Here is a 12,469-nt window from a genome sequence, read left to right on the forward strand (position 1 = left end):
TTACAACAGGCATAAAGACATGTTAGAATATTTACTGAAATACAGTTATAAAAGTGGTTTTCCCTAAATCCTTTTTATTAGGAATGGACATGCTCTACTGGCATTCATGTTTTCTCGGCAGGAGGGAAAGTTAAACCGCCAACAAACAATGGAACTTGGCCATCATATACTTAAAGCTCATATTTTCAAGGTAAAACTTGAAGTAGGCTTCATGACCTATTTATATGAACACATCGTAGAGATTCTCCTCTGACTTGCTTGAATAATTTGTTGGGAGCTTATGCAAAATATTTAGTAGTGTTATTGATCCAGATTTTATTTCTTTTTATACTGAGTTGTAGATTAAAATAGGATTTCTAATTCTATAGAGAGATTTCCTGTTATATCATTTCTGTTAGGGGCTCAGTAAAAGGACTGGAATTTCTTCCAGTCATCTCCAAGCCTTGTGGATTGGTTATAGTACTGATGGACTGTCTACAGCCCTGGCTTCCCTGAGAAACATCTACACACCCAACGTGAAGGTAAGAGCATCAGCAGGGCTGTACAGCCAGCACTGCTTGGCACTGGCTGGCAGGGGCAGGGGCATGCTGAAGTCAGTGTAGCCCTTCAGCAGAAGAGCACCTGGATCTGAACTCGTTTGTGACAAGCCTTCCTGTACTTCTGTTTGCTAAAGTTCAAATCAGTTTTCCTTGATAGTGCTGATGGCAAGAAGGGTCTTTCCTTTCCCTCACACAGGTGAGCGTGTGGGTGCATTTTCGGGGTTAGGTGTCTCACGTGGCCTTGCTGGGCAGAGCTCAGCGCTCTTTGCTTCTGTGGGAAAGTGTGAATTGTAAAAAGGGGAAATACTTTGAGAAGAAAGGATTTAAAATATCACAACTTTGCACTGTGATTTGAATCCCCAGATGACGGATAGTAAAATCCAAGTCAGTCAGTTGGAATTTGAGACAACTGCTAAGGCTTTTGACTGGAAATTTGTGTGTAGATAAACACACCCGTGCATGCTCTGGCCATTTGTTTGAGATTTTCTTTTTATGCAGCCTGGTTCTCTTTTAATTGAGGTAGTTGCAGCAGAGTAGCAGCAGGTCAGACATGCAGTTGTGATGAGAAGTGAGTTTCAGGGCCGAGACAAGTATTCTCTTGGGAGTGCAGTGCTCAGTAATACAATAATATATTTACTAAGAGAAGATTTTTAAACTAGTATATTGCTATATATGAGTTAAAGTATATGGCTGGCAATAAAATCTGCATCAAAATTAGGGTGTAACAAATGAATATCTGATCAAGATATCAAATTCAGACAAACCTGAGGAAAACCATTGTTTTGTTTAAATTAAATTTTAGGTGAGTCGGCTGCTGATTTTGGCAGGAGCAAATGTAAATTACAGGACTGAAGTCCTGAATAATGCCCCAGTGCTGTGCGTTCAGTCGCACCTTGGGCACGAAGAAGTGGTCACTCTTTTACTCGAGTTTGGGGCTGCTGTTGATGGAACTGCAGAAAACGGGATGACAGCCCTTAGTTACGCAGCCGCTGCAGGTCACATGAACATCGTGTCACTGCTGTGCAGAAAAGGTGCAAAGGTAAGCTGGTGCACAGAGACTGCCAAGCCTGCGGTCACAAGAGTCATACAAAGGCCTAAAAAAGCTGTTGTTGATTACTTAAGTATATATTTATCAGGCACAGGCTTGAGGGGTGAGTCCAGACTTCCATGAAGCATTTTGCATGTGCCACTGGTCACAACCCTCTGGCAGAGCTGTTCAGCAAGTTTTAGGTGCCCTCACTGCACTTTCACAACCTGTTGTCATCACCTTGTCAGTGCCTGTTACTGAGAGTGTTGGAGACCTCTAAAGTCGAGGTCAAAGGCATCCCCAGCTCTCCTCAACCACCCTCTGGTCCCCTCAGAGCTGCTGACTGTCCAGCAGGCTAAGCATGATCTCCCCTGGGCAAGCCCAGGCTGACTGGTCCTGCTCACCTTGTCCCTCCTGTGTTTGGCAGTGTTCTCCAGGATTAGTTTTTCCATCCCCTTCCAAGCTGCCCAGGTGTGGCTGTTGGGCCTGTAATTCCCCAGATGTTCCCCTTTGTCCTGGAGCTCAGGAGGGAGAGCTGCTCTCTCGCAGTGCCCTGAAGCGTCTCCTCTCCACTGCTGTTCCCTGCATCTTTTAACCTCAGGCATGTCCTTTTCCCCTTCAGGTTGACCTTGCAGACAAGAAGGGCCAGTGTGCTTTGGTCCATAGCGCACTGAGGGGACACTGCGGGATCCTGGAGTTCTTGCTCAGCCTGGTTTGGGTGCCTCCCTCCCGAGAACAGGATTCCCTGAGGAAGCACCAGGCACTGCAACAAGCTCTCACTGCAGCTGCCAGCATGGGACACTGCCAGGTGGGTTGGGAATTCAGGTACTGTTTTCTGTTTGAAATCATCACAACTGTACAACAGTGCTTGCAGCTGTTTTCAAAAGAGGCTTGGGAAGAATTGTTGGCACTTGTGATATTTATTGTAGTATGTATTAGCAGCTGGTTTAAACGCTCCAGCTGAGTGTCTGATAATACAGTTTGCTTCAGGATTTGTTTGTATGTCATTTTCTGTCTACTTTCTCCTCTCTGTTCTTGGAAGTAGTCCTAAATCTCTAGTGGTGGTGATGATTTTCTGTATCACTGATCCACCCAAGTATGTTTCTATTCAGGTTGAATTTTTTCTTCCCATTTTTCATGGCATGCAGTTGCACAGGCTTCAGTTTTGAGCTTGATGCACCTGTCAACTTACAGACTTCAGCTCAGTGTCACTTTAGACAGAAATTTGGGAAGGAACACTAAATAAACACATAAGAAGTAGTTTAAATGCTTTAGCTATTTAGGTAATACAAGTATGTCTTCTGTTCATTGGGAAAATAAACTGTAACCTTGATAGAAAAGTAATGGGTAAGTAAAGTTAACTAAGTTCCCTAGATGAGGCTAGGGAACTTAGTTATGTAGTTAAGAGAAGTACCAAAGTGGAAGCAAAATCTCTTCAATAAAGCTGTTTCAATATTTACTTCTTTTAAATCTATTTTTAAATTGCTGTAAGATCAAGAGTTTTGAGCAGTACTGATTTTCTTTTCTATTGATTCTATGCACTGAGAGAGAAGCACTCTCACTTGTTTTGCATCTTCTCCCCCTTGCTGTATCATACAAGTGACAACTGATGCTCTTGAGCCTCAGCACATCTCTGCTCACTGTTTCTGGCAGGTGGTTCATTACCTCTTGACACTTGAAAAACACCATGACATGGACATCAATGACACTGATGCCTTGTGGGGAGAAACAGGTATTTCTCTTCCCGTGTGTTTCCTAATTAGACTTGCTGATTTAAGAATAAAGAGTTTTTAATTTTACTTTTAAAATATAATTTTCTATAATAAAAATAATGAAAAATACCAGTTTTAATAGTAAAATGCAGTTTATAAGTATAGTTTTAACTTACTAATCTATTCATTTCAAGTATTAAAACAGAAGAACTATTTTATAATTATTGTAAATTAGTGACTTTCTAACAAAATGGAAAATTGTGGAAATACAGTGCTTAAGTTTCAGTGTGGAATTTTATGGGATTCTCTGTCTGAGAACCTTTGTTTAAATATTATCAGTTTTCACAAAATGCTGGGCCATAGCCTCGTTTGTTCTAATTAGGCAGTGGAAGAGACCTGTCTTTGGACATCAGGGAAAGGCCAAGTGTAGTTTTTAAGGCAGACTGTGGTGCCTGCACTGCAGCTCCCTGGCGTGCCTTGAGTGGCACCTCTGTTCCATGGGAACAGCACTGGGATGATCATCAGTGGCCTCCCACATCCTAGACAAGCAAATGTGCTTCATTCCTACACGTGTACAAAACCCTTGTTCAAAATCCACTGAATTCTAAAAGCCATACATCTGTTTCTAAATTAATTTTGTTCTTCAGTATTTTCCTGTCAGTGTTTTTTATTGAAATCTTTGCATAATACATTGGGAATCTTCACTCACTGAGGAAGTGAACTCCCTAAAAGGAGGATTTTTGAACAAGACTCAACTCTTTTGCTTGTAGTATTGATATCCATAAGAGTTACTTTCCACCTGTTGCTCTAAACAGTTGTTATAACTGCAATACAGTGTAGTTTCATCAGCTGAGGAGGGAATGGGTAAGTAGTGCTAAAAAAGAAAAATTTACTTCTTCCTGCAGTGTGTATAATTTTCTTTACTTTCAGCATTCACTGGAATTTAGAAAAAAATCTACTGGATCATGTTTGGAAATGCTAAAAATTCACAATTTGACCCACTTCTTAGTAGAAAATGCAAGTTATTAGGCATTAGAAACTGGAGGAGCAAGTTCTTGGCTGATGTTTGCATAAGTCACACATGAACTCATTTTCTAAACACTGGTGGCATGATTGGTGAGGCTTCAACACAAACAACAGAACTTAAATTTCAAGTTCTGTTTAAAACACAATATGACCAAAATAGAAGAGGGAGAAAAATCATAATGGGGAAAGTATTTTCTTTTTTTTTTTCTTTTCAGCTTTCAGTAAGTGTCAGAGTGAAAAGCTGAAAGGATGGGGATTCAGTAACACTCACATATTGTGCATGTGTCCAAAGGCCAATAAGCCAAGAGCTGATGTTGATGCCAATGCTTTCTCTAGCACTGACAGCTGCTGCAGGAAGAGGGAAGCTGGAGGTGTGCAAGTTACTCCTGGGGCACGGAGCGGCCGTGAGCAGAGCCAGCAGGAGAGGCGCTCCCCCGCTCCTCTGCGCCGTCCGGCACGGCCACTGGCAGGTCTGGCACAGCTCTGGGGATCCTTTGGGAGGTGCTCCCTGATTCCTCCCGTCTCTAGTTTTGAAAATAATTAGGGTCACTTTTCTAATACGTTTGCATCTGCTTCAGAGGGATGTGCTCTGAAGCTTCACTTCCAAACCCTTTGTATCCCTTGAAATAACTTAAAAAGCACACTGGGCTCGCAACAGTCTTAGTTACAATATACCTGCAAAATAACATGAGTTAAAATATTTTATTTCCTAGACTGAGATCAGAGGTGATTTCAGATCTTTTATACTGCTGCTGTGCAGAGAGAGAACCTTGGATTCAGAAGCCTTCCTCCTGCTGGCCCCTGTCAGGAGGCCTTGAAACGCAGTCTGGGTTTGAGCTACATAGAATTTCTCAGTGGTTGCCATAAATACCACCTTAGTCCTCTTTTTTAAAAGTTCATGACATTAAGGCTGAAATCTCAATCTGCCAATTTCATAAAATCATAGAGTTGGTAAGATTGGAAAAGCCCTCCAAGACCATCAAGTCCAGCTGTTCCCCAGCACTGCCAAGGCCAGCAGTAACCCATGTCCTGAAGTGTTACAACCATGTGGCTTTTAAATCCCTTCAGGGATGTGGAAGATGGGAATTCCATCCCTGCCCCTGTGCCAGGGCTGGACAGCACTTGAGAAGAAATTCTCCTAATACCAAATCTAACCCCCCACTGGTGCAAGGAATGAATATACTTTGAAATTGATATTTTCTGTTTCAGATTGCTAAACTGCTAGTGGAGCATGGGGCTGATGTGAATTTAAGTGACAAGCAAGGCCGGACACCATTGATGGTGGCTTCCTGTGAAGGACATCTGAGCACTGTGGAATTTCTCCTTTCTGAAGGTAGAAAATAAATAGCAGATTACAGCTGCACCAGGGATTGCATCTGAGTGAGTGAAGCAATTTTTCCGTTTAACCTGAGAATCTTCATAACAAAGTTCATTTTCCTTTTACAGGTGCAACTGTTTCGTCTCTGGACAAGGAAGGACTGACAGCTCTGAGCTGGGCATGTCTGAAAGGCCACAAGGAAGTGGTTCAGTATTTAGTAGAGAAAGGTGCAGCAACTGATCAGACAGACAAAAATGGACGAACACCCCTAGACTTGGCAGCTTTTTATGGGGATGCTGATATTGTAAGTATAACAAAACAGAAAGTTCAAGAAAAAGGTATAAAAATTTACAATCTAGAAAAAATATTGTCTACCAAAATAGGAAATTTGGGGAAGTAGCCAAGATGGGTTACACTGCTCTCATGTTGACTGCAGTGAAAATGTTTGCTAGCATTTTCTAGATGAAGTAGAAGCCCAGAATCACGCTGCAAACCCACAGAGGTCCCTTCTCAGGGTCCTGGTCAGTCGGTGCCTTCGTAGAGGAAATACCCCACAGAGAGGTGTAAGAAGAGGAAGGGCACGCTCAGGTCTGCATGCACTGTGGACAGATCCACGAGGTCAGCAAGAAACGAGACACAGCAGCACCTGCAGCCTCTTGCACTCGCATCCGTGTTTCTGCAGCTTGCATAGACGTGACATGATCTGTTTCAGGTGCTGCTGTGGCACCTGACTTGCTGTAGCACGTTGTCCCGTTCAGCCTTTGTCTGAATTAACTTGAAATGTAGGGAAGCCCTCAGGTTCCATAGCAGCTTCGGTAGTTTTCAGACACTGTGTTTGCCTGTGACTCTGGGTACTGGAGACTGCTGGAGAATGAGGGGTGTCCAGGCTCCTTCCTGTCCCTGCATTTGCTGTAGGTCATTGTGCTGGAGCGGTGCCAGCTCCCATTTCCCTGGCCAGACCAGTAGGTCTGTGCCCAGCCACTGGTCAGGCTGGGACAGGGACAGTGCCAGTGAAGAGGTCCTTGAGCAGGCCCGTGGCTGTGGGTTGTGGGGGCTGTCCATGGCCAGGACTGTACAAGATCACTGCTGGTGGCACGTGGGCAAGTAATGGTTATGGGAAGGAACTGCTGCTTCCCTCCAGCCTGTTTTAGATGGCTGTACTGTACTCTGCACCATGTGCTCAGTGTGTTTCAAAGAAGATTACATGGTACCTTGAATCTTCCATTGGTTCTGCCTTCATTACCAAAAGCCACGTTCCAAGGTGTGTCTCTGCTTCTCCCAGGTGCAGTATTTGGTGGAGAAAGGAGCCATGATCGAGCACGTGGACCACAGTGGCATGAGGCCGCTGGACAGAGCCATCGGCTGCCGCAATACCTCCGTGGTGGTCATGCTGCTGAGAAAGGGAGCTAAGCTGGGTTAGTGACACTGCACCAGGGCAAACAACTGGGTTCTGCTCTGCCAGAACTAGTTATTTCTGTAAAGCAGGTGAAATAAAACACCAGATTTTTGCAGGCTATCTGGTTTGCAGATGCCCACCCAAGAGAAACAATCTCCTTTAAAGGCACTTCTGAGACACAAGACTCAGAAGTGAGGAAACAAAAGGACTCTTATTCTGCTCCTTTGATGTGTGCTGACAGTGAGGTCTGGAGGAGTCACTGTATATGGTTATTCTGCTTTTAATATATTACCTTAAGACAAGAAAATTATGATTGTGCTATTACTGATACATAATTTTGGCACTCTTAATGATTTAGATAAGGAAGTTTTACTTTTAAATAACATTCTTCTAATAAACTGTGGAACTGTATTTTTGCAAAGGGTAGGCCAAAAAAATGTAAGTCGTGTATTACCAGTAGGCAAGTACATGGTTCAGTTGTGTATGTCATAATTACTGAATATTTAGTACCTTTGAATCACTATTTCATATTATTTGGGTAGTAAGTGTGATCAAATACAGGTTCTCACTTAGGCCTGAATTTAATTGCGACCGCACACATTCCTTCACAGGGATGAAATGTATCAGACCATTTAATACCTGGCTGCTATCCAAGTGGTGGCATAGATGTATTTTAAATGTGTACCACCCTAATTATGATGGTAATAGCATTACTGGTTCCATGTAGGTGGAATATATACTGGAGTAGGACCAGGCTTTCTACTGTGGTAGACAGCAGAAACATACTTTATTCCCTTTTGTCAGAAACCCTTAAAATTTAACTTGCAGGAAATGCAGCATGGGCAATGGCCACCTCCAAACCCGATATTCTCCTGATTCTTCTGCAGAAACTGATGGAAGAAGGAAATACGCTGTATAAAGTAGGTGATTTTTTTTTTCTGGCAGCAGAACATTGCACTTCTGCTTGTAGGTAGACTGAATGCCTTTATGCCTCCTTTTCAACTATATAATCTGATATATTACTACTCTGTTTAAAACAAAACAGAATCATACATGATTTTTTTCTGGTACTAGTAGGACATATTAGTGCAAGCACTATCCTTGTCAAATAGCATTAAGCATTTGAGTTCAGAAAGAAACACAAACTCTGGTTAACATGCAGGCTCTCTCTGCGCTTGTCTGACAGTGGTGTTCATATTGCATATATTTATTAAAAAATCTGTCTCTGTGTTTTCTACTTGAAGGGTAGATGTCAAATATAAATATGCTTTTTGGCAACAGTATTGCAATATTAAAAGTTTCTGAATAAACCTCTTGTTCCCTAAAATTTGCAGAAAGGCAAGATGAGAGAAGCAGCACAACGCTATCAGTACGCATTAAGGAAGTTCCCGAGGGAAGGGTTTGGTGAGGAAATGAAAGCCTTCACTGAGCTGAGAGTTTCATTATACCTGAACTTGTCACGATGTCGCCGCAAAACAAACGTAAGCTCTTGCTGTTAGTGTGCTGCCTCTGTGGCTCTGAAATCGGAGACTTGTATCCTGTGTCACGGGGGTTGTATGGGCACATCTGTCTGTGCTGTTTTAGAATCCTTTTCACTGTATCCTGATCTTGGGCTTTATCAGGTCAGTAAATGGGTGGCTGTAAAGATGAGGGCATGTAGGCATGTGGGATCTATTACAGCTGGTCTTAGATCATGCAGTTACTTTAGAATGATGAGCTGCTTTGATGGTTTTTGATGATCTTTGTGGTCTATTAAAAGACCAGATGGACAGCACTGCTCCCACCCTTTGTTACCAACCAGCCCACGCAGGTGCGTGGCTGTGCCCGTGCTGAGCAGACACAGAGAGGCTCCCAGGAGCCTCTGCTGCGCTCCTGCAGCCGGGGCCGGCAGCTCGGCCGGGCTCGTACCGAGCGCGTTTGGTTCCTTTGTCAGGATTTTGGAATGGCTGAAGAGTTTGCTACCAAAGCCTTGGATCTGAAGCCCAAGTGTTATGAAGCCTATTACGCCAGAGCAAGAGCCAAGAGAAACAGCAGGTACTGTTTGATTCTGTGCATCTGTTGGCACAGACTCTTTTTTTTAACTTGCCATTCTTAATACCTTGTTCTTTTCTGCTAGTTATATCTGAAATTTGAAAAACAAATTAATTTTTTAGTACTTTTTAGTACACTTTGCATCTGTACTAGGTCTCTCTACCAGATAAAGCCAACCATATCTAAATGGCAATACTGAATACCCTGTAAATGAATATGATTTATTACTGGCTGCTTTGATAGGACAGAATATGATGAATCATTAGCAGTTGAAGACAAAAACAAGGGGAGAGAATCTCTTTAGCTTGGAATAATAACAAACTGTAGTGGTGTAGCTGAAGTACAGGAAGAGGTGCCTTTTTGAGTCACCGTGTCTTTCTAAACATCTCAATAAATGGTCATGGAGCAGAGTTCAGCAGGTTCCCTACTCTGGAGGTAACTGTGAAGAGCTTGTGAGACAAAGTGTCAGTTCCTGGTGTTCCCAGCAGAGAGTTCATGGGGTGTCAGGATACTTGAGACAAGAGTTGAGGATTGGGTCTGCACTTCCACCCTAGTTAAGAATTTCCTGAGGCCGAGAACTTCCAGTTCTCATTTGTCACCACCTGCAGCAGGAAGCAACAAATCAGGGTATTACGCTGCAAGGGTGGAGCTGGATTAGTAGTAGGCAATGCTGGGTCTCAGATTTGCCCCAGTTTTCACTGTTTACTTATTCCCAAACAGAAAGCTGCTTGCTGCTCTCGCTGACCTACGGGAAGCCACTCAGCTGTGCCCCAGCAATCAGGAGATAAAACGTCTCCTGGCTCGGGTGGAAGAGGAGTGCAGACAGTTCCAGAGAACACAGCAACAGAAGCATCAGTCTCCACAGCTACCTGAACAAACCAACAACTCTGATAATGAGGAGGAGGACATTGTACCAGGTGTGAATGATAATTCTAATCTTCAAGAGAGGGAAGATGAGCTGCCACACCCCAATGAATCTCTTTCCCCTCCACAAAGGCTTCAGTGTTCCTCAGCTGCTTCATCATTTAGCAGGACCCTTCAAGAAGGTGTTCAGAAAGCTCAATCTGTGTCCCCTCAAAGCAGAACAAGCAACAAGTATTTGAGAGAGCCAGGCTTGATCATGCAGCCAACAAAGCAGGCACAGATTGTAAAAACTAATCAGCATCTGAGCTCCATGCAGCCTGGATCTAAACCAGGAAGCAGTCAATGCAGCACCAAGACACAATTGTCTTTGCAGCATCTTCCCCACAGTCCCTTGCCCATCCGGCACTCTAGAAATCAGCATGTGGATGGGACAAGCACATTGTCAACTGGAAGTATTTCCGCAGATCCCACTGATGAACTGCACCAGAAGTTTGTGTCCAGCCACTGCTCACATCCACAGCATCATGAGACTCTCTCTTCTTGTTCTTTTGCTAGTAAAACTAAACCCGGTGACACATCAGCAGCCTCTGCTCCAATGAATTTCAGTGACTCAAGGCAGCAAAGCCCTGTACCCTGTGGTGCCTCTTCTGGTTCTCCATGCAGCAGTGTAATTCCTGCTGGCTCCTCAAGCAGTTTCACTTCAGCCAGCAGTTTGTCAGGCAGCGTGAAGGGGCTGGGCCCCGATGTTCGACTCAAGGAGACCAACGCTAATCACGCTCAGGGGCCTGAGCTCCGACCTCGCACAACCCCGTTCATGGGAATCATGGACAAGACTGCAAGGTCCCAGCAGCAAAGCACACAATCCAGTCGCACTTGGCACTCCCAGGCCGCAGATGGATTATCCACAAACATTGCTTCTGCAGGCATTCTGCCCTCCAGCTTGGAGAAGTTCTCAGTTAAACACTACTCAGCTAAAGGATCCTCTACAGCTGCTGCCCCGGGAGAGGACAGCCAGAGCAGCATGGAAGCTAAGGAACGTGAAGAGCTCACGTGCCAAATCCCCCTGCACTGTACAGACAGCAGCTCACCCAGCCAAGGTTCTCTTTTGTACCCCGATGCTGTAGCCCAGCTTCCATCCCACAGCACTCAGGACGGCCACCTCAGTCACGTCCCCACGGCAAAACCAAAGCGATCGTTCATTGAATCGAACGTGTGAACACTGTTGTGTGCAGTGACAGGGCAGGCCTGGCTCACAGCATCGCACGCTCTGACTGCTCCGCACAGCGCTGCCGGCCTGGGCACGGCTGGGGCCCAGGGAGCAGTCTTCAATGGGATACAACCACTTCCAACTGTTCCTACCGTCACAGGGCAGTGACAGTAACTGGAATAACAAACATAGGTAGAAAGACTCAATTAGGTTTGCCTAGGAGCTTCAGCAGAGAAATCCTTTCCATTACATGTTACCATTAAATAAGCGTTTCCTTTCACATAGCTTCAGTCTTGGTTTGTGGTTCTGTTGCATCTCACACGTAGTACTCATGGCTCTCAAATGCTTACGTGCCAATGTCTCTCAGCAGTGCTAAGGGAGATAATCTGCTGCAGAATACTCAGATCTGAACATGCATGCATTTTTTAAAGTCAAATTATTTTATCTTTTTTTTAGTGGGATCTAATTTGGGTTGCATGATGTACATTTAGGAAGCATAAATAATTTGTGTATGAGTAAACTATAAGCAGCCAGGCTTAGACATGTAAATATAACTTTTTAGTAAATAGAAGAAATTAAATAAAATGAGTAATATTTGCATGTGTATTGAGAGGCTTTGACCATATTGGTTATTGCACTGAAGAACACAATATTATGGCCTATTAACAATAATCGCACTTTATATAGGGTATCTAATCACCTTTGGGTGCTATCTTAAAGCAGAATGATCTATTGTTTATTTGTGAAAAGGTACAACAACTAAATGCTTAATAAATGTTTTTATGGGAAACCCAAGAAAGGGAGGGAGTGAATGTGAAAGTTTGAGGAAAAGCGTATGTGCAGTTGCATGACAGGATGGAGAAGTTGGTTTTTTGAGGAAATGAGGGGTTTTTTATTGGCAAGAACATTCTGAAAATGAACTGCTGCAGTGACATTCCTGTGAGTTGAATTCAGGTGAGTGCTCAGCTTTATACTCTTCCCATCATGCTTTACAGTGTTCTGTGTACATTGTAAACAGCTGTACCCAACTCTACACATCCTTTTGCAGTTTGCATCTTTACACTTTAGCTTATTTATTGTTTACTGTTTGATATTTTGTACAAGTCCTATATTAGTCTTGTCCTGTAGTTCTATTTTTGCACAGCTACTGTACTCTTTCCATACAAAATAAAGATTATTAATATACCTGTGGGTTGAGATGCAGTCCCTGATGGTTACAGGAGAAACTCTCTCCCAGCTTTTCCAACTACGTGTCCAGTAATGGGGACCAGAGAAAGACATACACATCTTGGTTTGTTACAGTAGAAAAAGAAATACAGATCCTGTACTTTGCCATTTCTTACCTTCTG

The 12,469-nt window shown here is 43.5% G+C and overlaps 1 protein-coding gene across 9 annotated transcripts in view; it reads left to right on the plus strand.

Moving 5' to 3' along the window:
- Positions 1–12,305, plus strand: part of TANC1 (tetratricopeptide repeat, ankyrin repeat and coiled-coil containing 1) — a 57,759-nt gene extending 45,454 nt beyond the window's left edge. For all 9 annotated transcript variants that reach the window (XM_063401101.1, XM_063401105.1, XM_063401108.1 and 6 more), the window contains 13 exons: positions 82–190; positions 399–521; positions 1,342–1,578; positions 2,189–2,374; positions 3,220–3,298; positions 4,641–4,774; positions 5,514–5,637; positions 5,751–5,926; positions 6,905–7,037; positions 7,847–7,938; positions 8,353–8,499; positions 8,952–9,052; positions 9,770–12,305. In XM_063401101.1, the coding sequence (XP_063257171.1) occupies positions 82–190; positions 399–521; positions 1,342–1,578; positions 2,189–2,374; positions 3,220–3,298; positions 4,641–4,774; positions 5,514–5,637; positions 5,751–5,926; positions 6,905–7,037; positions 7,847–7,938; positions 8,353–8,499; positions 8,952–9,052; positions 9,770–11,129 (3,001 nt within the window). In that variant the 3' untranslated portion in view covers positions 11,130–12,305. The remainder of the gene's footprint in view (positions 1–81; positions 191–398; positions 522–1,341; positions 1,579–2,188; positions 2,375–3,219; positions 3,299–4,640; positions 4,775–5,513; positions 5,638–5,750; positions 5,927–6,904; positions 7,038–7,846; positions 7,939–8,352; positions 8,500–8,951; positions 9,053–9,769) is intronic.
- The last annotated feature ends 164 nt before the right edge of the window (positions 12,306–12,469 follow it).

This window comes from Prinia subflava, chromosome 6 (assembly GCF_021018805.1).
Source record: "Prinia subflava isolate CZ2003 ecotype Zambia chromosome 6, Cam_Psub_1.2, whole genome shotgun sequence".
NCBI classification, from domain to species: Eukaryota; Metazoa; Chordata; class Aves; order Passeriformes; family Cisticolidae; genus Prinia; species Prinia subflava.